The sequence below is a fragment of the Prionailurus bengalensis genome, chromosome X, assembly GCF_016509475.1.
Source record: "Prionailurus bengalensis isolate Pbe53 chromosome X, Fcat_Pben_1.1_paternal_pri, whole genome shotgun sequence".
In the NCBI taxonomy this organism is placed as follows: Eukaryota; Metazoa; Chordata; class Mammalia; order Carnivora; family Felidae; genus Prionailurus; species Prionailurus bengalensis.
Window position 1 is genome coordinate 48,054,337 of NC_057361.1, and position 26,037 is coordinate 48,080,373.

Sequence of the window (26,037 nt, forward strand, 5' to 3'; positions counted from 1 at the left end):
CCCAAAAATCATGGGCTCCATCCTCCAATGGGGCCTCCCTAATGCCTGTCATCTTTCCACAGTCCCCTCTCCAAGTCCTTTCTTGACAGTCCCTTATCCCAGGCCTTACACTGTTACCTCCTCAGGGCTACATGAGTCAATCTTTAACATCTCCCTCTCTATCGGCTCCTGCCTGCTTAAACTTCTCTTTCCTTTCCCAAGAAAATCTTCACTTATTCCCTTATCTCCCTTAAGTACCTATCTCTCTCCTCCTTGTCTCATCCACATTTCTCAAAAAGAGAGCCTATATTTGATGCCCAGTCTCCTCTACCTCTGCTTTCTGCTCCAGACTTGCCCACTTCACTCCTTCAAAGTGTGTCCTCTGTGCTTACAATCCTGACTCCCCACCCCACTGCAATCCTGCCTGTACTGCTGACTACAGCTAGGACCCAAATTATCCCAGAGAGGCATGCTAATTTTGCTCCCCTGAATCCAATAAATATAGATTGAGGCAGAAACTCTTCCAATTTTAAATGTCATACCAAAATGTGATAGCCCACCAAAAAAAAAAGCAACAAACTCAGAAATGGCAAGTAGATTTAATGGAGAGTGTCGACTTCAATTGATTGATAGTGGCTGCCTAGAGTGCTGTGTTGAGTAGGTTTCTGAGGATGCACCCTGGCTCGAAGAGAAAGACTGCTGGGATTAGGAATATCTGAAAACACAAGTAAAATAAATTGAAAAAGTCAACTGATAACCATCAAAAGGGAAAGAATAAAATGCTAATCGTGGGGTTTTCCCATATGCTCCATACGGTCCTGCAACCTTGGCCTTCCTATAACCAGCCAGTTCCTCATCCCAACCCCATAGGCCCAAGCTGTCCAGACCCAGTCTAAGTAGATACCTGAAATCTCACTTATAGGAGAAACCACAGGCACCAGAGCTGCCACTGGTGCTGGCACCAGCTCCACCAAGGCCCGCGAAGAGCCCAAATGTGAGAGTAGCAGTTAGGCTGGCACTGGCACCAAAGCCACCACTGGCACTAGCACTGGCACTAGCACCAGAGCTAGCACCACCACTCTCTTGGGCTTTGGCTTTAGCTTCAGCTCCCGCCTGGATCCGGGCTTTGGCCCAGGGTCCAATATCAGCTTCGTCCCAGTTGCAGGGCCCAGCAGCATTTTCAGAGCCAAGCCCAATGCCCATTCGAGCTCTAATCTCAGCTCTCGCCTTGGCTTCAGCTGCAGCCTCGGCAGCAGCCTTCATATCTGCTTCCATTGCCTCTCGGTACTGAGCTGCCCATTCCTTGGGATCCTTCTTTTGTACCTGAAACAGAAATAACAACCATCAGAAGGATCACAATCTAAGAAGTGAGCACCTACTTTATGCTAGGCACCATGTTACGTGCCCTACACAATAATAGCAATGTAATAAATACTACAGTAATTACGTACCTAACATTCCATCCCTGCTCTGACCCTTATTAGCTCTGTGACCTTGGACATGTTATCTAATAAATTCTGTGAGTCTGAGTTTTCTCATCTGGTATAGGGTAATGACGTTAGTTGTACAAATTAAATGATTCAGACAAATGGCACATTAACAGAGGCTTCAGAATGTTCATGTATGAGCTGCAGGCTGCTATACACACAGCCTACTTTAGCCAGTGGCACCCCATGCTCTTGATATGCCAAGCTTGGGCAGCGATCCAATTACCTTGCAGGCAAACTTGAGGACTTTCATCTTGCTGGTCTCATAGTAGGAGCGCAGGCCCCAGAAGAATTCATACTCAGGGGGATTGCTATTAGGGACTCTGGCATAGTCCAAGTACCTTGAAAAGAGAAGTTGAAAGCCTTTATGTCTAAGACAACCACAGCCCACCCATATATGGACTGGACATCCCCACTATATACTATAGCTTTTCTTCCAATATGGAGCCCTATCCCATTGGTCCTGCCCAGAAGCCATGTGGAGGTGCAAGATGAGATACATGTAGAGTATCTGCTCATAAGAAGGCCACAACTTCTGTGCCCTTTGTCACAATGAACCCAGATTCTTGCTGGGTGTGTTGTAAACAGAGGAGCCATTTCTTCAGGGCCCCTGCTCTGAGCACACCCCACCACTGGGTCATGTCTGTAACCTGGGGAGCCCTGGGACAGTCCACCATAGAAAATGACTATAAAGAGAAGAAATAGTCCACCAAGAGTAGCGTATTTTGTGCATACTCCCAACTGTGTGTGTGTACATGTGTATGCACACACACATGCAGGTGCATGCTAATGTCTCTGTGTGAGTGCACATGTGCTAAGAACCACAGACACAATGGGCCCTGGCTAGAAAGTGAAGAGGGCTCCGTGACCAATTGGGCCCCTTACCAGCCAGGGCCACAATCAGACTTCCACTCTCTGAGACCCAGGTCCCTCAACTGACAATGGGGATGGGATGGCAGCACCTATACTGGGTATACGGTAGTTATGAAAATGAAATGAGATGCACAAGTCAAGCCCCAGCATAGTACTTGGCTGCCTAAAGCTATGATTCTATGGCATTTCTTTATGGACATTAATTTCTATAAAGCCCTGGTTAGCACAGTAAAAAATAACCAAGGCACTGGGGCCAGTACCTAAATATGACTCTTCCATTTGCTACCTGTGCAACCCCTTAAGCAAATTACTTCACCTTTCTGAACCTCAGTTTACTCACATGCACAACATTGGTAATGACAATCCCTACCTTGAAGAAATTGCACTGAGGGCATAAGTGAGAGTACATTTCGGTCAGGAAATGTGTCCTCCTGCTCACTCTCACTACCTCAGAAATAAGCTACCTACCATCTGCCACACACACACATATACACATGCCTAATCACACACACACACACGCACTATAGCTTAATCACTCAGCTCTGAAAACAGGCAAAACACATGGAACACACCATCACCAGACACACACTTACTTCTGCTTCACGAACTCATCAGTAATAAGCTTCTTCACATCCCCAAAAAGTGAGTGATGTATCCTGATAGCAGAAAGAAAAATCCATCAATAAGTCAATCAATCGATCAGATATGGCACTTCCCAGAGGTATGCAGAGGCATTTTCAACATGGAAAAGAGACTGTTAGCACAAGAGGAAAACTCCACAGAAGCCCAAGAGATAGTGGGACGGGGGCAGAGAGTTTGGGAACATTTCCCCATCCACCCAGGTCAGAACCCTGGACCCTCTACTAGCACTTCCATCTATTCCACCAGACCACCAGACTGATGCAATCCTGGGACTCCTCTCTTGTCAAAGGACAACATGGACAGCAAGCACTGAAAGAGCCCAATCATACCCAGGGCGCAGCCCCAGCTTGCGCAGCACCTCCCAGATGACAGCTGCAAGGGGAGGCAAGAAGAGACAGGGACAGAAAATGAACATGTGGAATTCCAACTGTGGCCACCCATTCAGCTGCATGCCCAGCCACTCACCCTCACTGGACCGATTTCCATTCATAAAGATGATGCTAAGAAGCACCATGAGGAGACCCAGCTTTGGTGAATCCTTAGTCCTAGGAAAATAACAGGGTAGAGAGGAGGTTTATGTCCAGCAGCCATCTGCAAAAAACACACCAGTCAGTTCACTAGGCTAGCCTCTCCCAGATTCCTCAGACATGAGAGAATTCTGCCCAGTCTATGCTTCAAGCTCTATGTGACCCTGGGCAAGGCACTTAGACTCTTGAGCCTCAGTCTCCTATTCAGTAAAATGGGAAAATCCAATCCTCCCTACCTCAGTTGCTGAGACGATGGAAGAATGCCTGAAACCTGGTACAACCCAGGCACCCAGCCAGCGTGAGTCCCACCTTTTTCTCCCAGATCCCTCTGCCCCAAGAAAATTCTAGGCACAGCCCCAGTGATGTTCCTGTCCTGTGAGCATCATGATTTACCCACACCAGGAAACTTTCCTTTGAGAACCACTCTACTAAAGCCAGTAGGAAGAGACAAGCAATGACAGGTCTACTTTCCTGGGAAGCTTCTGGAAAAAACAGAAAACTGGATAGTAGGAATGCACTGCTTCAGGCTTCTACACCTTCATTCAATCATAATCAAGCACCACTACCATGTGCAGGGCTCCAACTATGTGTGAACTGAAAGAGGAGCTTTTCAGGCCCTGTCTTCCTGCCTCTCTAAGGAGATGTGGGGAGAGTTGACAGGGATGGGGTAGTGCCATAGACAGAAGCAGAGCCTCCCTCCCACCCCAGCCCTTTCCCAGCTTACGTTCCCAGTATGCCTGCATCAGTGGGCTCTAAGGTGCTGAGAAGAATGTACAAGTGGTCATTCTTATCAATTTCCTTCAACTGAATCCCAAATACCTATGGATGGGGAGAACAGCTTGTGAGATCATAAATTCAGCTTCCTGGGCATCCCACAGCTCCCCGTGTACCTAGGTATGTGGAGGTGTGGGTGTGCATGTGTGTGTGTATAGGGGGAAGGGGTCAGTGAAATAATGTACATAAACGTTAAGTGATCAGCACACAGCAAACAGGTAAGAAATGTACTATTGTTATCAGCATCTTCTCTGAGATTATCGGGAATCTAGGGAGACAGAGAATGGGGAATGGAAGGAAAGAGGTGAGCATGTGAAATACATTACATGACATCTACAGCAGCAGACAGAAACCAGGACTAAGTTGGGTGGCTTGGGTCCTAGCTGTGCTTTTGCCAGACATGCTATGTGACCCTGGGCTAGTCTATACCCCTCCTTAGACTACTACCTACCCATCCACACAGTGATGGGACTGAATTAGTGAGTGGTCCCACCCCCAGAAGACACATATACACTTGTTTAATTCAATGCTTCCCCACTGCACCCATCCCCCATGGCTGCCACTTCACCTTCTCCAAGGAATAGCCTGCTCGTTCAATGATTTCAGGGTACACATCAGTGTATTCTTTGATGATGTCCTTCAGCATGTCTGCAAGGGGAGAATGTTGCGAGCACCTGAGCTGAAGTGAAGCCACGTGGCCCAAAACCCAAGCTAAAGACCCTTTGACAACCCTGCTGTGGGTGGCACAAACAGTTCTGAAATAACGAATAGAGATGCTAGCACTGCCAAATTAGAACTTTGGGAGTATACAGGTAGGAGCATAAGGGCAAGGAATGTCCTCAGCACATGGGAAAGTGGGCAATGGAGAGCACAGTTTAGGGAATGGAGGGTTAACAGGACGCTACCTGAGCGTTTGATGGGAATCTTTGTCTGGTCTTTAACCAAGAGGTACTTTACCAAATCGTTTGCCTGGACAAGGGAAAAAAAGGTAGAAAGATCAAAATATGTTTGCAAAAGATTTGAGGGGAAGGCAGAAAAAGAAGGCAAGGCAGTAGATAAGGAAAAGTACAGAGAACAGGGTTCTTACCCTCCCCTGCAAAAGGGCCACATCCCGAGGTGGTGGTGTTTCAGGCTCCTGGGATGACTGGAGCTTGGCAGCTCGGCGGCGAGCCTTGCCCCTACGGGCCTTAGGTGATCTCAGGGAGAGCAAAGCTCTCCGAGCCCAAGCAGCCAACCGAGTCCTTGATGCCCTGCGGGCCCAAAAGGCTATGGGGCCCCTTGAAGCCCTGCGGGCCATTGAGGCCATTAGGGCCTTTGAAACCCTTCGGCCAGCTGTGGTTCCAGAAGCCTGACTCTGATCACTGCTGCCATCCTCTTCACCATTCAGAGGCTTCACCTGCATTAATAGAGAGAGCAAAATATTGTCAGATAAAGATGTTCCTTTTCCCTCATCCTATTTTTTCCAGAAGGTTCCTCTAATCCCACCCATGTAGTAACAGCCTGACTACATATTGGCCATGTTGAGTCTTGGGTTTGTTTTTCACAGACTTCCAGGCAGGAGTTTCATCTCTTCACCAGGCCAGAAGGAACATAAGGATGGGGCCTGAGGATTCTCCTCTCCCGATGTCCACCACTGCTCCTGCTTGTACCACCCTGGAAAAGTCATTCCACCTCTCTGGGACTCAGCTTCCTTCTCTATAAAACTGTATTATTTTCAGGATTTAATGAGATAACCCATATGAATGTGCCTAGCTCAAGGTCTAACACATGGTAGCTACTATGTAAATACAAACTGCTTTATATTCAGATTGCAGCTATGTGTACTATCTCATTTCTCCACGAGTCTGTGAACTCTCTGCAGAGAGAAATTGTATCACATTCCTCTTATTGTCCCCCACAACCTTGATGAGCACAGGAAACTTGCTAAATGTTTGCAAAACAAATGAACTAACTGGGAGAAGTGAAAAGGGAAGAGTGTGATTACAGAGGTCTTACCTTTCTGGCTTTCTTGGCCTTGACCTTGGGCCTAGTATCCTGATTCTCCTGAACCTGAGCAGCTGCACCCTCAGGCTTAGGTTCATCTGCCAAAGCCTGAGAGGCAGGATCCTCAGGCTCCAGGGCCTTTATATTGACCTTTGTATTAGCCACACAGCTGACCTTTTTGGTCTCAGTGGCAGGCAGTGTCACAGGCTGAGGGTCAGCACTCTGCATCTTGGTGTCAGCTGCTAGACTCTTCTTTTCAGCTGCCAGAACCTGGGTATCAGTCAGCTTAGTGGTAGGTGAGGCCTGAGTGGCAGCTGTCTCCCGAACCTCTGGAGTCTTTGAGACCTCTGTGGCCTTTGAGACCTCTGGTGCCTTTGATGTCTTCTGTGTCTCTGAGACCTCCGAGTTCTGGGTCACTGTCAATAGGCTCTGTATTTTCAAGCCACTGTCCTTCTCTGAAGCTTCAGCCTGCAAGAGGAAGCAGGAAAGCTCAGACTTTCTCCCACCCCCAAGTAAGCAAGTGGCTCCAAAATTCCAGGCCTCACTTCTCTGACCTATACTAACTCCTACTTGTGATGTGCTCTGCCCACCTAACCCACAAGGACTCTCTTTCCTCTGAGCAGGAAGTGATGGCACAAGAATGGCTGGCCTGCCCTCTCTCCCTCCCTCCTTCCTCCCTCCCTCCCTTCCTCCCTCCCTCTACAGAGTGGGGGGAGGGGCACCCAGACAAGAAAGTGGGTAAAAAAGGACAAGGATGGGGGGGTGGTGCCAAGGGAACTGAAGCAGCAACAGGGGTTGGAGAAGAAGCAAAGGAGAAGAAGGAAGGAGGCCTTACCTGGAAGCGGGTTGGACCCGTACCTTTCTCGCTTGTGTCAGACATGTCTCAAGTTGGCCTGGCAAGAGCTGAGCCTAAGGAGAGAAAGCTTGGGTGAAAAGGGGAGCCTCCAGAACGTCCTCCCTCTAGTTCTGCCTGGAAACGGATCCTCACTTTCTGTAGGGCCCCAATCCCAAACCCCTCCCCCACCCCCAAAGACTACGTCCTTAGATTCAGTAATCCAGAGCTTCTAGATCTCAATTCTCTGCAGCCGCACCCTCCCCTCCTCCAGGAAGATGTGCCAGCGCGGCAGCTGGGGACCCCGCCCCTTTTCCCAATACACCCCCCTGCCCCCCGCCCAGCCGCAGGCCAACAGTACGCATGCGCATTCGTTGCAGGGCCCACCTTAGCCCCACCCGCTTTCCCAGCACAAGCTTTTTCTTTGATGTCCACCGTGCACATGCGCACTCGGCATCTGCCCCTGTCTCCAAGCTGGCCCTTTACACGCCCCTTCCTAGAGATCCATAGTGCGCATGCGCAATGGGCCGGCCTCTGTCCACAACACTTTCCAACATACGCCCTTCTTTAGGTCCGCCGTGCCACTCCACCCCGCCCCCTCCCCAACAGGCCTCCCTCTAAAATTATCGCAGTATCTGGTGGTCCCAGCCCCTCCCCCTACTCATACCCACCCTAAGTCCACAGTACCGCCAGCCCGGTCCCACCCTTTTTCACAACACGCCCCCTCCGACCAGGGGCAAAGCACATCTTGGTTCCGCCCCTTCCTTAATACACCCCCTCCTCAAATCAGACTGAAGCCAGTGATTCCATCTTGGGCCCAGCCAAACCGGGTCCAGTCCCCTCCCTTCCCATCCGGATGGATCCGGTACGATCCGGTCCCTACAGCAGGTTTTCCCCAGATCCCAGAGGGTTGGGCTGTAGATCACAGAGCCCCTACTGGACAGCGGATCGAGAGCTGGGCCCCGCAGCTCACCTCCTTCTCCTTAAAGAAGAGTGCGTCCACTCTCCAAGGCCCTCCAAAACTCCTAGACTGCCCTCCCCGCTCTAGGCCGGAAATGGTCCCGCCCCTTTCCGCCTCCCTAGGGGGCCTCCGTCGCAGCCAGTATGCCCTTCCCCCCTCTCTGCTCCTCATTCCTTATCACCCCCCACCCCCGTATTCCCTCAGCCTTGCTTCTTGCTCCCTATTACCCCTCACATTTCCTGTTTACCCCACAGAATTCCCTATCCCCATTCCTTACATCCTCCTCCGCGTTACCTATGCACCCCCTTCCCTAGTATTCCTTAACCCTTCTCTGCATTTCCTATTTTCTTCTCTGGATTTACACTTTCCCTCAATGTTCCCCTCCCCCTCATACTCCCAGTCAGCCACCCAACAAGTCCGGTTCCCCGTTCTTCTCCCCCCCACTAATCTCTGACCCATAGTCCTACCGCCTACTACTCTAAGTAGTCTTCTTTGCCTACATCCAGCTCCAGGTCATCTCTCCCTCAGCTGCAGTGGTGCAGTAAAGATTGCCCACCTGCCTGGCTATAGGTTCGAGGGGGCTGAAACTACTGGCTGCCAGGAAACCCAAAATCTCAACGCCCCTTACCTGGTCCTCGAGCAAGTCCCAAATGCGTCTGCCCTCTCTCAGTCCCTCTCAAAGTCTCAGCCTCCTGGACCAGAGCTGCAACCAGCCCAGCCCAGCCCCTTTCCGCAGCCCCCTGCCACCCCCCTCCTTCCTTGGGGGTGGGGCAATGGGGCCCCGCTCAGGGCTGTCTGACGCCAAAGCCCGTGTTTATGCCACTGTACCAGGCTCGGTCTGCAGCCCTTCCAACCAAAACCACCCCCTCAAAGCGACTCATTCATTGAATTTATTTATTTTTATATCTTTATTTTTTTCTTATTACAAAGGTAATGTGTTGTGAAAATTCAAATAATGCAGAAATATGTAACATACCAATGAAAGGCCACTCTTACCTCATTTCCCAGAAATAACCACTGTTAACATTTTGATATACATCCCTCCTCATTTTTTCTATTCATACACTAATTATTTGGGTTTTCTCCCCACAAATGGTATCCTGTTTTGTGACCCGGGTTTTTTTCCAGTTATATATTCTAAACAGTTTTCTGTAGTGCACATTTTTCTTAACAGTTGCATAGTCTTTTCTTGCATAGATAGTCCATAATTATTTAACCAGCCCAGGTTCAGGATACATGGATATGGACATTTATATGGTCTTCCCCTCCCTTTACTATTATAAGCAACACTACAAGGAATATCCTGTATTTGTATGTCTGTATTGGGCTTTTTTGTTGTTATTTACAGTATTTTTTGCTGACTCAAATGCTACAAAAACTCTTCCATTTAAAATTTGTCAACTTACTCTCAAAAGGTACATGGAATAATGTTCCCACCAACAATGTCTCTCATACGTTTATGTGTCACATATATAACAAATATTTTTCATGTTATTGATGATAATCTTTGCTATACAAAATGATTTAGTTATGTAGTGTCCTTTTATCACAATTCCCTTTTATCACAAAATGCGTGTTTTTTTCAAGCACTTTTTTGGCTTCAGTATTTACATTTACATATTCGAGTATTCCAAAATTTGTTTTATAAAAGACTCAGCTTAATTATTTTCCAAAATCAGTCTCTTATCCTTATACCATCTGCAAATTAATACATCTTTTTTTCCCCGCTGATTTGAAATGGCAGTTTTATCACATAATAGATTCACATAAGTAATCGGGTCTATTCAGGAGAACAAAATAAGATATATAAATAATGGAAATTAGATAAAATTATCATTAATTACAGAATATGAGTGCAGACCTGGACAACCCAAGAGCATTAACTAAAAAGTTATTAGATAACATAATAAAATTTAGCACAGTGGTTAGTTAAATAATATTTAATATCTTTCTTACATTCAACAATAATTCAAATGGTCATAAGTCTTCTGCTTTATGAGGTCACCTTTTCCTTTACTAAGCTAATAAAATATCAATTCCTACCTTCTATAGAAAATTCACACACACACACACACGCACACACACACGCACGCACGCACACACACTTCCCAGACACTCAAGATGGGCCTCTGTTCTCTTCACTTCTTCTTTCTCTGAATTGTTGCTTTCTCCAAGTATATAGCAGTTTACCACTTCTTGCTTCCTAGGTTCTCTCCCCCACCCCCAGGGCTTTATTTCATACTTCGCACAGAACTTCCTTTTCTTCCAGTTCTAGGATCCAAATTCCCATTGCTTCCAAATCATAACAAGGGATAAAGACTTTGGTCTTGATTTTGAGAGCACTGAAAAGTTTTTGAATGGTTTAAGGGTTTGATACAATACAGACTAGTGTTTTAGAAAGAACACTTTAGCCGCCTAATCCATAAGGAGTATAGATTAGACGTCTACCTGGAAAGAGGGTGAGTAGTCATATAGGTAAACTATGATTGTGGTTTGGCTTAGAGTGGTAGCTGTGGATATAGTGAGAAATTATTGAATTCAGAATATATTAAAGAAGTAAAAAGCAACAAGACTTTATGAATAATTGGGAGTGGGGAAAGGGGTGAGGAGAAGGGAACTATCAAAGGGAACTCTTGGGGATCTGATTTGAGAGATCAAACGTGTTAATGGTAGCCCATTTCACTGAGATATGGAATACTAACAAGGGAATACTAATGGGGGAACATTCATATTGAGACACCTGTGGGACATTCAAGAAGAAATATTCCACGGGCAGTTGAATATGCATGTCTGAAGCTCAGGAGAGAGGTCTGGACTAAGGTTACAGATCTAGAAGTCACCAGTATATATATGGTTTTTAAATCTATGGAAAGGGAAATAGCACCTGAGAAGAATGTTCAGCTTTAGAACAGATGGGGCCTAGGGAAGAGCCCTGGTGACCATCAGTAACTATGGCATAGGCAGAGGAAAAGGAGTTCACAAGAGAGATGAATAAGTAGTGACCAAAGAGATATGGAGAAAAGCAGGAGAAAGTAGTGTCACAAAACCAGGGGAAAAGAATGTATAGGGGCATCTGAGTGGCTCAGTCAGTTGAGTGTCTGACTCTTGATTTTGGCTCAGGGCATGATCCCAGGGTCAAGGAATCAAGCCCTGCATCAGGCTTTGCACTGACTGTGGAGCCTGCTTAAGATTGTTTCTCTCTCTCTCTCTGTCCCTCTTCACCACTTGCTCTCTCTCTCTCTCTCTCTCTCTCTAAAAAAAAAAGTTAAAAAATGTTTCACAACAATGGGGGTGGTGGTGAATAGTGTTGAATACTACCAAAGAAATCAAGAAAATTCTTGAAAAAAACATCTAGGGAATTTAACAATCAGGTGGTGGTGGTCTGGTCACTGGTGACCTTGGAGGGGATAATTTCAGTACAGACATTTGTGGAATAGATTGCTAACTGTTACCCTAATATCCCTTCTTATCTTCTTTCTTAGTAATAAAACATCTTAAAAAAAACATCTTTAGTTTTACCTGGACACATAGACTCCTGGAATAAAGGCCATGAGGACAAGGGTCAAATCCTAAGGATAGTGGATCAATAAACTAAAAAGAATCTGGATTTCTAACAATTTCACGGTGCTACCATACCAGCTTTGGACTGCCTACCCTCTAGATTTCTTTTAGGTGAGATAAATACATGTATATATTATTTAAGTCATTGTTACTTGGGAGTCTATGCCATGTAGTAGTTTCATGATTACAGTGAGTTGAGATGTCAGTGGTCGGTGAGGTATACATGACAATGAATATAGACTACTCTTTCAAGAAACACCTGAGCCTGATTTCAAGGTTCTCCCAAAATTTATCCCTAACTAGTTTTTCAGGCTTTCTTGCTGTTTTTCTGAATACTGACTATATTCAAACCAAAGAAAACACTTACTATTACAGATAAGCCTTTGCTTGCTTATGAGCCTTTGTACAATTTCTTCCCCATGGAACACCATCTGTTAGATCTATCCTACGTTACAACCTCCACCATTTTAAATTCCACAACATTTTAAGTCCCGGTTGTGGCCTTTGGGATTCTGGAGTAACTTTAAAGGAATACAGAGTCAAAACCTTAGGAGATATTGGATTCAAGGGACTCAAGCAAAATCTCAGTCCAAGTCCATCAGGAAGGCATTCCCAAAGATGTTTAAAGCCAAACTTCCCCAGTCCCTTCTCAATACCACCATCTCTCTAACATAGTACCATAACCACCCTTATCTTATGACCTGGGGATCAGAGGACAGGAAGAAATCTTATCAGGAGAGAAAAAACATTCATTCACAATCTTCACCCTTGACCAGAGAGATTTCCTTCCATCTTCTCCTTGTGAACTCTTGGAATCTTTTGATCTTTAGCATCTACCCATAAAATCTGAAGAACCAAGGTCACTGGGTCCCAGACAAATTTCCAGCATCTGTACATCAGCAGGCAAATACCTGAGATAATATAGGTTCTACACATCAACTGAGGACAAAGATGAAAAGCTGAGTTATCACCAGGGAGCTCTGTTAAGGAGATAAGGAAAGGCAGGCTGAAGATTGCTTAGTGTAGAAGGTCAGGGATAAAACTGCCTAATTCTGGAACATCTAAGATTTTAGACCGCTGAAGCTTAAATGGAAAGCCCAGACTATCCTTATCACCAATCCTCTCCTAACATATTTCCCTTCCACCAAATTATACAAAGTACCTCCGAATTTTTCAGAGGTAAGGCTAGAAGTGAGTGGCAAAGGTTTCTTTCCAAAGCTACCTATCACTTTTTTAGTCATCTAAGTCTGTACAGCATAGCAATTAGCTTAAAATTTGATATCAGACTTTCCTGTTCTTCATATTTTTTAGCCATTCCCATCACTGGGAAAGGCCTACTAAACATCCCTTCTCCTGGGCCCCTACTCCTCATTGTTGTTGGGCCTTTTCTGTCCCTGAACATGTGGAGGTACTCCTATTTCCAATTTCCAGGTTCCTATGTCCTCTCTCTTGAGCTGCTAATGGAATCTCATTTTTTCTTCCTTTTATGTGCAGGGCAATTTAATTTATTTTGTAATGTTCTAAGCTTGGAGAGCTATCTTTCCACAATCAAAATGGCTTCATTTTGTTAAACCAGAGGCAAATTTCCCATAGATGAGGGAACTGGCTACTCACTTTTAGACTAACATGCCTTCTCCTCTGCTCTTGAGTCCTTCCTCAGCACACATCTTTGAGGCAGATTCAGGTCATTCAACAGTCAATAAGCACCAACTATGTATTAAGCACCTCTCTAGAGGTAGTCCTTGCTTTTGAGGAGCTTTCATTTCAATGTAAAATGAGCATTAGCCTCATTTTACAGGTGAAAAAATTGGGGGTGAGGGAGGTAATTTTCCCATGGCAAAGCAACTAACAACTAGTGAATGGCAGAGAGAGGACTTGACCCCAGGTCAGTACAATGCCAAATACTAGAGCCTTCACCAGTATGCTGTACTATTTCCAATGTTTTAAGTGCCAGAATATTCTTTCCAACCCTTTTCATAAACACATGTGAGGTACATTACACTATGATTATCTTCTGTGGAGATGAATCTAATTGGATATTCACATACCCATTTTGATACTATCATAAAATATCATGGGATATATAATTATTTTTTGTTGTGAGATCAACGTAAAGTATTTGTAATTTTATTTTTATTAAAATACAGGAAAGCATATGATAAAAACCATAGTCCCTTGCCTTGACCCTCCCCATCTCCATCCCACTCCCTCCAAACAACCTTAAAAGGGTTTTTGTTTTTGTTGTCGTTCCGCTGGTAGTTCCCTTTACAACTCTAGATAATGCGTATATAGCTGTTTTTTTCATTTATAAAATTTAGACAATATCCTATTGTCTCCCTGGTATGTCAATGAAGATTTTGTTTAAATGCATATACTGCCTCACTTTGCCCTTCACTCCCCACCATTGTTGAACACTGATATTCCTTTTTTTGTTCTTGGTTAATTTTGTTACTTGAGAAAAACAAACCTCCATTCCTTGTTTCATTCATTTTTGACAGATAATTTCAATTGCCCACTTTTTAGGACAAGGATATGAGGGTCACTACCCTCCCCTTGCCCATCCAATGACCCACGTTTCATCTTTCCTTTACATTGTTCAGGTTATCAACATTTACATTGTGTTCTGCAACCACAACCAGGTCTTCTTTGTTTTGTCTCCAAGTTGGCTCTAAAAACTGAAAACCAGTAAATAGCATCTACACGATTATGACTATGTAAATATTTTTCAAAACCCAGGCAAGTAGTGAGCCAGGAAAACACTTCCTTCTCTACAAGTCCAACAACACAATCTTTGGGCCTTTCAAAGGAGAATGTTTCTACCATCAAGGTCAAAGAGAGTCACTTTTATATTCTATCAGCTGCTTATAATCATGTTATAATTTATTTTGCTTTACATTTGGACCATGATTTTCTCAAGCAGTCACACACACACACACACACACACACACAGAGAGAGTTTTTAATAGCCTTTCCTTTTTCTTTGAATCATTTGCCTTTATCATATTCATTCATTCAACAATTATTTATTGACTATCTACTATGTGCCACGCACTGTTCTAGAAGCTGAAGATACAACAGTGAAGAAGACAGACATCCTTGCCCTTCTGGAGCAGATATTCTAGTGAGGGAAAGAGAGAAAATAATCAGATAAATAGTAAAACATACAAGTTAAAATGTGGTAAGTGCTATGAGGACAAATAAACCAGGGTAAAAGAAATGGGGAATTCCAGTGAGGGTGGGAGGTTATTGTAGTTTTAAATAGGTTGGTCAGGGGTGCCTGGGTGGCTCAGTAAGTTAAGCGTCTGACTCCAGCTCAGGTCATGATCTCAGTTCATGGGTTTGAGCCCCAGGTCGGGCTCTGTGCTGACATCTCGGAGCTTGGAGCCTGCTTCAGACTCTGTGTCTCCCTCTCTCTCTACCCCTCCCCTGCTCATGCTGTCTCTGTCTCTGTCTCTCTCTCTTTCTCAAAAATGAATAAAAATTAAAAAAATAAATAGGTTGGTCAGAGAAAGACTCACCGAAAAGGTAGAATGTGAGCAAAGACTTGCATGACATGAGAAAGCTAGACAAGTGTGTGTGTGTCTTGGAAAAGAACATTTCACACAGAAAGAACAGTCTGTGTAAAGGCCCTAGAGCAGGCCTGTGCCTAGCATTTTTTTTCTCCCACCTGCCATTTTAAAGAGCATAAAGGTCAGTGTTGCTAGAGTAGTGGAGGAAGGCAGAGGGGGAAATGACAGGATGAGGTCAGATAGATAACAGGGCTTAATCTTATAGGACCCTGTAAGCCACAGTGGGATCCACAGGAGAGTTTTGAGAAGAAATGGGAAAGGATCTGACTTAGTTTCATAAGGATCCCTCAGGCTACTTGGAGTATATACTGGTGTGGGGAGGTGAATGGGAAGATGACAAAGGGGGTAGCAGGAGGACCAGTGAGGAGGCTGCAATAATCACTTTGGTTGGATTAACCATTTCCTGGGTTCACTGAGATAGACTCTTAAAATTTCTCTCATACCTTGTGTTTCTTTGTTGTTTTGTTTTGTTTTTGTTTTTGTTTTCCTCTACATTCTGGGAAATTTCCTCAACTTTATTTCCCATTCCTTCTGCTAATTTTTTTAAATTTCAACAACTTATTTTTCTCATTTCTAAGGAGTCTTTCTTTTCTCTGATTGTTCCTGTTTTGTGGCATCTAGTACTTGTTTTATTCATGCTATATCTTTTTGAATTTTGCTGAGAATATTAATATTTTCTTTCTGAAATTCTTTTTTGTTTCCAAAATTCCCAAATTGGTCTGGGATCAGTTGTTTTGTTTATTTTAGTCTTTTTCTGTCATGCTGCAGTTTCTTTTAATTTGCCTAAGGATTCTTGGTTATCCATTCCTAGTTAAGGGATAGGACTGGTAGCTGATTTTTCTGTTGTTGCACAAGCAGGGTTGTTTTCTAAGTAGGGCTCTCTTCTATGAGGAAATTCTGACAGGAAACTTTGTGTGGACTTGGGCGAGGTGGCAACTGACAAGCTATGAGTTGTCCAAATACCAGAATGAAGAGGCTTTGTTCTGCAATACCAAGTGCCATAGGGACAAATCTCAGTGTTCCCTATACAGTTTGTAAAATGTCATTAGAAATTTTGCCTGAAGGTAAGTGCTGGAACTGCATGTTCTCTATGTGGGTGGAAAGGGCAGGGAGATAGGGATTTTGACTAACTAATGCTGATGTCCCATGTGCAGACGTTCAAGTAATCTTTTTCTCAGCTCCAATCCTCACTCTTGCCCTCCACTGTACCTGCAGATACAAGATCTCCAGGAGATTCATGTACATACATGGTAAAGTTGTTGAAGCACTTTTCCAGAGGTCTCTTAATTTGTGGTCCTCTGTAAATCCGGTTATGAGACTTGATAAAGCTCACTGAAATATTAAGCAGATTTATGAAATGGATGACAGAGGCTGATTTCTCTCTCTTGTCTTTAGTTTCTCCACCTGTCACTGAGGCCTGTCCAGGAGTTCTGGGTTCCCAAGTACTACTAGCACATGTAGGCCAAGGGTAGAGTTTACCTAACTCACTTTCTTGTCTTCTCTCTCAGCTGTTGATGACAAACTAATTTCATACATTCTACTGTGGTTTCCCACTATGCCCACACCTTGGTCACCTCTGCTCTGTTCAAACCATGTGCTAACATCCATAACGCCATCTTTGACCTGGATCTGCCTTACCTTGCCTTTATGTCTAATTTTACTACGTAAGTCTGCTTCCAAACTTATTGTTTTATTTATTTGTGCATATATATATATATATATTCATGCTTTTGTCCATTCTTTCAGCAGAGCATAGTGATAAAGATCATGTATTCTGAGATCAGACTTCTTGAGTTTGAACCCTGGCTCTGCCAGCTATGGGACTCAGGACAAGTCACGTCACTTCTCAGGGTCTCATTTTACACATCTATAAAATGGGGGTAAAATTAGGACCAACCTGAAAGGATTAAATGAGTTTATAGATGTGAAAGTTTCTGATAAAATCAGTGTTGGGCACATAGGTTCTTGATAATATTAGCTTGATTTAAAAAAATAAAAACATTTCCTGGGGCGCCTGGGTGGCGCAGTCGGTTAAGCGTCCGACTTCAGCCAGGTCACGATCTCGCGGTCCGTGAGTTCGAGCCCCGCGTCAGGCTCTGGGCTGATGGCTCAGAGCCTGGAGCCTGTTTCCGATTCTGTGTCTCCCTCTCTCTCTGCCCCTCCCCCGTTCATGCTCTGTCTCTCTCTGTCCCAAAAATAAATAAACGTTGAAAAAAAAATTAAAAAAAAAAATAAAAACATTTCCTGATGCTGACTGTGTGACTTACACTGTGCTGGGTACTATGGAAAAAGGAAGATGAATTACACACAGTCCTTGCTCCCAAAGAGTTCGCTGTCTAATGGGGGACAGGAAAAAGGAAGCTGATAATTTTAATAATATGCTGGCAGAAAAGAGAAGTGTGAATGAAAGATGATGGGAATGGTGAGGCTTACCAGGAGACAGGGGTCAGTTCCCCACCCCCAGACAGTCAGAGAAAGCCTGACAAAGATGACACATAAATTGAGGCTTGAAATATGATATGTTCACCAGATGAGCAAGCAGAGGGCAGGGCTGGGAATTTCAATGTCACTGGAGTGTAGGGCACAAGCAGGGGTGAACAATGGTAAGAAATGAGACTGGAGAGGTAAGGAAAGACTAGGTAGTGGAGGGCTACCAATGCCAGACCAAGTTCCTGGCCCTTATGTGGTGGTGTCCAAACCATCTAATGTGTTTGCACACCCATCAGGAAAAACTTGATCAAGTAATCTCCAAATATGTATATTTATTAATTTATAAATTATATAAATATACTAATGAGCAACCATATTAGCTATATTATTAAGCATATGCAAAAATATAAACAAAGGATGAAGAAAAAAACATTATAAGTAGAGTGTTAATATTCTTTCCCAGTCCCTCATGATTTATCTCCAGCACACCCTGGAGCATGTGCATCCTACTTTGGAAATAACTGTGGCCCATAATGAAGAGACATGGCAAGATTTTTTTAAAATTTTTTAAATGTTTATTATTGAGAGACAGAGACAGACAAAGCATGAGCATGGGAGGGGCAGAGAGAGAGGAGGAGACACAGAATCTGAATCAGGCTTCAGGCTCTGATCTGTCAGCACAGAGCCCAACACAGGGCTCAAACTCACAAACCACAAGATCATGACCTGAGCCGAAGTCAGACGCTTAACCCACTGAGCCACCCAGGCGCCCCGACATGGCAAGGTTTTAAGCAAGGAGTGCCAATAGTGAAATGAGGGTGGATTGGAGGGGCCAGCTATGAAGCAGGGAGCTCAGTAAGGAATCTGAGTGATGCTGAAGGCTGGAGTAGTGCAGTGGTGGTAGGATTAGAGACGATAAAGAGGGAGAAAAAATGTGATGTATGTGAAAAATAACTAAATAGAGAGGGTGCCAACCTGATTTCAGCTTGTCTGACCTGGTAGAGGACAGTGCCCTCTTTGAGATGATAAAAATGGGAGAAGGAGCAGGTCAAGGGAAGCTTAGTGGGGTCTCATTAGCCCATATAACACCTTAGTGTGAACCAGAAAAAGCCTCCCTGACTTTGGAGAGACAGACTTGGATTTAGAAGTTGAGTAAGGCCAGCACAGAGTTTCAGCCTTCTCTCAGACCTCCCTCTCCAGAGGGGTCCTTGTACTGTAAACAACCGGTAAGTCTCTACAACAACCCTGGAGCCTGGGCTTTGTCTGCGGGAATCCCCTGGCTTTGATGGATGATGGCACTCCCCTAGAGAGAGGAAAGGTTTGAAGGAGGTGATATGTGTGCTCCTGGCCTGAGAGCTCAGGGGAGAGGTGCTGAGGTAGTTAAAGAGGGTTTCCTACAAGCTTGATTTCCACATGGGTAAGATTTAAAGATTTAAGAAGCCAGAGGAAGGAGGGGGGAACCAAAGGCAAAAAAAGCTGGTATGAATTTGAAGTATGAGGGCTAACTACAGAGGTTCCTGGTCAAATGATGCAATGGCCAAGCGATGGGGCAGAATTTGGATTTTTGCTCCAACAGGAAAAAAAAAGCAGACACCAAAAGATTTTTTTAATTAAGCAAAGAAGGCTGGAGGAAATGTTGGGCAGACTCTGTGGAAAGTATGCTTGCTGGAGGCAGCACATACACAGAGGCCTCAGTGTGCTGCTGCCAGACCAGCTCCACCCTACACCCCCACATCCCCTGGGAAACCTTGGGACTGTGCCAGCCCAGCCCACCCCCACCCTACTCCAGCCACAGCAATAGTCTGTTTTAGCTGCCTGGGAACAGTTCCTGCCTGAGTGGTCTCTTCTGCAAGCTTCATATCCTTTTCAAGTGTTCCTGGCATATGCTGCTTTGGTAAAGTAACTTTACCCTCACCTCCCATATCTGTGCCTCAATTTCTCCATATGTAAAATGGAGACTGTTGTTCCTGCCTCTTACAGAGTTGCACTAATATTCTCTAGGACACTGAACTATGTATTGCTCTTTAAAGGACAGCTCTGACCCATCCCTATTCTTTTCAAGATTTATCCCTGACCCCCATTCTTCATAGCAAAAGTCTTCACTGCCATATGAGTTCATTGAGTCTGGTGTTCAAAACCCTTTATTATCTAGACCTACTCAATCACTCCAAACTTCTCTCCATACCTTCTTTACCTGCACCTCTGCTCTAGCCAAATCTAACTAAATACTTGCTGTTCCTTGAAACACATTCTGTGTTTTCCTGTTGTCTATCCAGAATAGCCATTCTATAAGTAATTGTTGAGTGCCTGCTGTGTGCCAGGCCATATTCCATACACTGGGGATAGAGCAGCAAATGAGACAGACAAAATCTCTGCCCTAATGGAGCACACAGTCCACTGGAGAAGACAGACAAGGAAAAAATAAACATGGAAGTATATGTCAATTTATGGATGAGAAGCGCTACAAAGAAATAGAAAGTAGAGCAAGGGAGATACAGAGTGAGTAGAAGGGTGCTATTTTAGAGTAATCAAGGATGTCTCTCTGAGGAAATGACATTTGAACAAAGACCTGAAAGAAGAGAGGGTGTAAGTAAGACTTGCAAAGATCGGGAGGAAGAGTATTCCAGATTAAGGGAACAGTCATTGCAGAGGCTCTGAGACAGGAGTATGTTGAACAAATTCAAGGAATAGCAAGGAGGCCAGTGTGGATGGAGCATAATAAATGAGGGAAATAGTAGGATGTTATGTGGTTAAAGAAGTGACAGTGAGCCAGACTATGTACAGCCACGTGGGCCCTGATGAGAATTTTGGCTTTTACTCTGAGTTAAGACAGAGTCACAGAGAATTTTGAGCAAAGAAGGGACTTGGCCTGATTTAGGATTAAAAGGATCTTCTGAGGGGCACCTGGGTGGCTCAGTTGGTTAAGCGTCTGACTCTTGATTTTGGCTCAGGTTATGATCTGTCAGTTCATGAGTTCAAGACTGCGTTGGGCTCTGTGCTGAGTGAGGAGCCTACTTGGGATTATCTCTCTCCCTTCTCTCTCTCTCTCTCTCTCTCTCTGCCCCTCCCCCACAAAAATCAATAAATAAACCTTAAAAAAATTGAAAAAGGATCTCTTTGCTGTGAGAAGAACAGAAAATAAGGAGGCAAGGCTTTAAGGAGGGAAGCCAGTTCATAGGTCATTTGTCCAAGCAAGAGATGTTGGTAGTTTGGACTTGGGTAGTGATGAGAAGTAGTCAGATTCTGGATGTATCTAAAGATAGAGCTAAAATTCCCTCATGGATTATGTATGGAGTGTGAACAGAAGAGGGGAATCAGGCATGACTAAGATTTTTTAGTGAAACAACTTTCCTGAGATAAGGAAGACTGGAGAGGAACAGATTTAGGAGATGGGGGAGATACTAGGAACTAACTTTGGGACACATTAAGCTTTAGGTGTCTATTGGAGATTCTAGTGGGAATGTCAATAAGCAATTAGGTATACAGATCTGGAGTTCATGGGACAGGTCCACAAGAGAGATACAGATTTTGGACTCATCTGCATAGAAATGATGTTTAAAGCCATGGGGCTAGATGACCTCACCTGTAGAAAGAACAGAGGAAGGGAAGGGGAGGTTGAGAGCAGAGTCTTGGAGTGTCCCAAAGATTTGGAGGCCAGGAAGGGAATGAGCCAACAAAGGAGACTAAGAAGTCATGGCCAGTGAAGACCATCTATCCAAAGTTTCTTTGTTTTTCAGGCCTGGAACCAAGGCTACCTCCTCTATGTCCCTTTCCTAAAGGCTTGGGGAAAAATTGCTCCCTCCATTCTTTGAATTTTACACTCTATTACCTAAGAGCAATGGGAAAAATTAGGGGTGGTGGTAAACAGTCTGAGTTAGTATCCTGTTAGTCTCTGAGCTCCCTGAGGTCAAGGTCCCCTCCCTAGTCAGGCCCAGATGCCTTTGCAGGGATTTGCATTCTGCTTTCATAATTTTTACCACCTGTACAGGTGGTACCACCTGTACCACCTACCATATTATTTACTTAATATAGTTTCTTTAAATAGATGAACTTTTTAAGTTTACCTAAGTTAGTCTTATCCTAAGCAACAATATCTGTGAACTCATGGTTCAACATGCTAGTTATCTTTTTAATACATGTTACAGTAGACACATAACAATTACAATACAGATATTCAGTTGTGTTTCATAACCTTATGTGCCAAAACATGGAGTTCATTTAACACTTTGGGAAACATAAGTCCCAACACCAGGTCCACCATATGCCAACCGTGTGGTGTCTATTGCCCCATCTGACAAATGGAGATAATGATAATTGCTTCACCTGATTTTATCTGCCCTATCCTCTCATCTCTCATTCCTTCTCTCACTCTAGTTCTATGGTATTATTTTTTCTCTTTCTCTCTCTCTATCCCCGATCCATCTTTTTGTGTTTGTATCTTTTTCTCTCTGTTTCTAACCACCTATTTATTTTCTTTTTCTGTTTCTGTCTGTCCTTCCTCATTCCTCTTTTGTCAGAACCATCAACAATAAACTCTATATTGCAGAAGTCAAAGAGAAGCACCATGTAAAGAAAATCCATGAAAAATCCCACCAGCAAGGAAAGATATCTGCTTATGTAGGCATCAGGTAAGGCTCCATCCAATCTGAAATGTGACCGAGTTCATCTTAGCTATGTGATCAGGAACTTACACGTGTTTTCCCATGGCCTCAGTTCTTACCTCTGTAAAATGGAGATAATGATCTCTGTTTCATAGTAGTACATGAAGATGATGTAAGTTAATTAATATCCAAACTTGTGAGAAAGTAGGTGTTCAATAAATGAGAGTTTACATCCCCATTTCCACTTTCCGCCTCCTGCAAGTTATGGCTTAAGAATTGGCACCAGACAGTGAGGTTATATTCAAGTGAAATTTTTCTAAATTGAATCCTGTTTCCTGAGTTCCATTCAACTGGCAGAAATGTAGTCTTCCTTCAGTTTTCCTCCCAAATTCCAAAAGAGTTTCATCAAGCACATAAAATTTAGGATTGGCTACTTCATGCTGAGGAATTAATGGCATATAAACAAGTTTACTATACAGCATGTGGAGTGAGGGGCTATTTGAAGGGAAAGAGGCATTGTATATAAGTGGAAAACAGTTTTTGTAAAATAAATCATTAGCCATTTATTGTTGCATTCTACATTAAGATTTTCACCCACAGAGTTTCCTTATGGATAAGCTGCCTGTGAGAGTTTCTCATGCAGAATATGTAGGAGTGTGAATGAGGGAGAGAGATAGGTTAATAAGCAGGTGACAAACGATGGGTTGAGGGCCTTAGTTGAACTGGAAGCCTGATTGGGTCTACTGGGGCCAGGGTGGGCATGGGCAGAACTCAGTAATCAATCCATTTTCTTCCCACTTATGATATCCCATCCCCTTAGTACCCACCCTCCTCCCTTTCATGACCAAAAACTGGGAAAAAGAAAAGTTCTGAATCTCTACTAGCCTGGCAGTAGGTACAGAGGTGACTTTCTCCCTGGCCTATGAGTGGTTACTTCAGTGGCACAAGGGCCAGTATCTGGTAGTGGTGAGCTTGAGGCCTGGCCAATTGTTGACAAGAATGAGTGTAGAGGTCTCCGTGTCAGAAAGAATGGGCATTGGCTATATTTACATATTGTCTCTGAGGGCCAGCTGCCTGTGTACCAACACCCACACAAGTACGTTGGCAGCATTATGGGGCAACCATCATATTGGCCTTCCCTGAATGCGATACTTGCACTTGGGCTTCCCTTTAGTACCACTTCTACCCTGTCCTCACTGCCAAGATCCTTCCACATTCAAATGACAAGAGGTAATGCTTGGAATAGAAGATTTTTGTGTTATAAACTTGGTCTGATGCTTGCAAACTGTGAAATCAGCAAGTGCATTAACTTCCAAAATCTAATTTCTCTTAAGAAAAAATAGATTGCAGTAGGGGATGCTGGGTGGGCTCCATGAAATCATGTGTTGAAAATACTGAGGGTACAGAAGCCAACATAGCCAAACCTCACATTCCTCAAATGACCACTGAGAATGCAAGGGCAATGTGAGGTCAGTATGAAGTGCAGGCTGCCCTTGAGGATACCATCTCAGGCTCTGTAGGCCAGAGAGATGTCCTGGCTGCCAGCCTTGCTTTGAATTTAATCTACAGATGTTTGAAGGCCAGACTGGCTACATCAGAATCACTATGTAAGCTGTTAGAAATACAGATTCCTGGACCCCACTCTTCTGGATTCTGCTTCAGTAGGTGTGTGTGTGTGGGGAAACCCAGGAATCTATGTTTTCAACCCACTTGCAGGTGAATTTGATGTCCAGCCAGATTGGAGAACCACTGAGCTGGCCTACCCACCTCGTCTGAGAGATGAATGTACAGGCACAGAGAAATCACCCATGCCATGGGGCCACCCTCACCAAGCTGTTTAGCTTGGAGGTCTTGCCTGCTTTGACCCTGCTGACCCAGAGAGGCAGGCTGGTACACATAAAGGAGAAAAACAGACACACAGATCTGGGTTGAAATCCCAGCTTTGACCTTTTCCTAAGGTGGGACCACAGGCAAATCACTCACTTGCTCTGTTACACTTTTCCCATCAGTACAATGGGGAGGTGACATCTATAGCCCAGGACCATTGTGAGGATTTGAGAAAATTCCTTCCTACAAATCACTGGTGCAGAGTAATGAGGATGTGATGATAATCGTAATTGTTAGCATTATTGAGCACTTACTACGAACCAAGTATGGTTCCAAATGCTTTACATAAATGGTCTCATTTAATCCCCACAAACACTGTCTATGAGACAGGAGCTGTCATCATTCCTATGCTACGGATGAGGAGACTGAGGCTTAGTGTGAATAACTTGTCCATGGGCCCACAGGCAGCATCTGAGTCCTTGGAGGCTGCACTCTTAAACCCTAAGCTATAAATGGCAGCTCTCTCCTCCTTCTCCTTAAAGGTTAAAACAGAGGATAGAGCTAATCCTGTGGGGATTAAACAGAACAAAGACCTCTGAAAGGAAGGAAGCCAAGGGAATGTATATAAGCAGGCGCCTCAGAGAGTATGGGGGCTTGGCTTGCCCCTAAGCTTCCTGACAGCTGTAGCAGGAAGGAGGGGGGAAGCAGAATTCCCAAGGTTCCATTTTCTGGAAAAAAGGAGGCACAGAGGCATGTCTAAGTGGTCATGTCTTGGGCTGAAATTCCAGTGGAGTTGATCTTGTGGCCTGCAAACATCCGGGACCAGAAAATCATCTGTGATTTCTCGAGGCGCCGAGAGCCTCATTCACACACATGATTCTGAGAGTCAGAAGGCAGAACACATGAAATTCTATCCCAGAGGAGAAGCTTGCTAGGCTGCAATTTGCCACAACAGTAAGGAGCATGGGAGAGGACCTAGGCCCTGTCGCTCTGTGTTTGTCCGTCTCCACGGCACATGCCATACAGCCTCTGTGGGAGGAGACCCAGGCCCCTGGTCTACCTGGGGACATGACATTCCTCCAGGGATGGGGTCCAGGGTGAGATTGTGGGTGAGGGTCAGACTTCCTGAGCCTGGGAGCTGTGGGGAAGCCTGGGTCTGTCAGGCTGGGCCTGCTGAAAGAAGCAGAGCAGGAGGAGCTGATTGTAGGATTTGGAGAGGAGTATATAGCATTTTGGCAGGTGGAATGGTGTTGTAGGCAGGAGGAGCAGCAGGTGGTACAGGGTTTGCTTTTCCCCATGCTCAGATATTGCCCTTTTTGATACCCCTTTCCTGGATTTCTGCCTGGTGGGCCCTCCATGCCACCCACCTCTATCCTCCCCACCAATCCAGGTGAGGCTGACTCACCCCCATCCACCAGGATTGAATGGGGAGAGACCTGTATCTGAATCACCTTCTGCCCAACACTGAAAGACCAGTCTGCCTTCTCCAGCTCAGGCACCATGGCCAACTCTGTGGTCCAGTATGACGTAGTCATGGAAGACATCACTGGAGGTCACTGCAGGTGAGGGGGCCAGGGGAATGGGATGAGCATGGGCTCTGGAGTCAGACAAGCCTGGGAAATAATCTGGCTTCTGTAAGTTGCTCATCTGTCTTTCCCTATGATGAATGAGAACAAGTGGACACGGACAGAATGATGTATAAGGGGGGGACACATGGCTTCAAACCATGGAAGCACATGTGCTTCTCTAAGTGTTGGAGACCTGGAGCTGTATAAATTGAATCAAAGTACAAATGCATCCATTCCTAATTGACTCACATTATAGCCCACACTTTTTAATTTTTTTTAATTTAATTTAATTTTTTAATGTTTATTTATTTTTGAGAGAGAGAGATGGAGAGAGAGAGAGAGAGAGAGAGAGAGAGAGGCAGAGAGAGAGGGAGACACAGAATCCGAAGCAGGCTCCAGGCTCTGAGCTGTCAGCACAGAGCC

General features: G+C 44.6%; 1 protein-coding gene, 1 non-coding gene and 1 pseudogene across 10 annotated transcripts; 1 reads left to right on the forward strand and 2 right to left on the reverse strand.

Moving 5' to 3' along the window:
• Positions 1–559: 559 nt before the first annotated feature.
• On the reverse strand, positions 560–8,801 carry LOC122477885 (melanoma-associated antigen D2). 9 transcript variants are annotated; one of them, XM_043571368.1, is made up of 13 exons: positions 8,687–8,801; positions 7,101–7,174; positions 6,278–6,733; positions 5,370–5,678; positions 5,188–5,251; positions 4,851–4,930; positions 4,233–4,327; positions 3,447–3,526; positions 3,311–3,353; positions 2,933–2,995; positions 1,693–1,807; positions 1,207–1,302; positions 560–694 (listed from the first exon to the last, which is right to left on the reverse strand). In XM_043571368.1, the coding sequence occupies exons 2-13, from the start codon at positions 7,143–7,145 to the stop codon at positions 620–622; spliced, it is 1,521 nt and encodes a 506-aa protein (XP_043427303.1). In that variant the 5' UTR covers positions 7,146–7,174; positions 8,687–8,801; the 3' UTR covers positions 560–619. The 9 variants fall into 9 exon arrangements, with proteins under 9 accessions (XP_043427303.1, XP_043427298.1, XP_043427304.1 ...); XM_043571363.1 differs by having other exon boundaries at positions 884–1,302; positions 8,687–8,800; XM_043571369.1 differs by having other exon boundaries at positions 884–1,302; positions 7,124–7,174; positions 8,687–8,738.
• On the reverse strand, positions 1,965–2,094 carry LOC122478140. The gene has a single exon (XR_006295890.1). It is a non-coding gene; the product is annotated as a small nucleolar RNA SNORA11 (small nucleolar RNA).
• A 16,745-nt stretch (positions 8,802–25,546) lies between the features above and the next one.
• The window catches only part of LOC122477064, a 127,286-nt pseudogene continuing 126,795 nt past the window's right edge, over positions 25,547–26,037 (forward strand).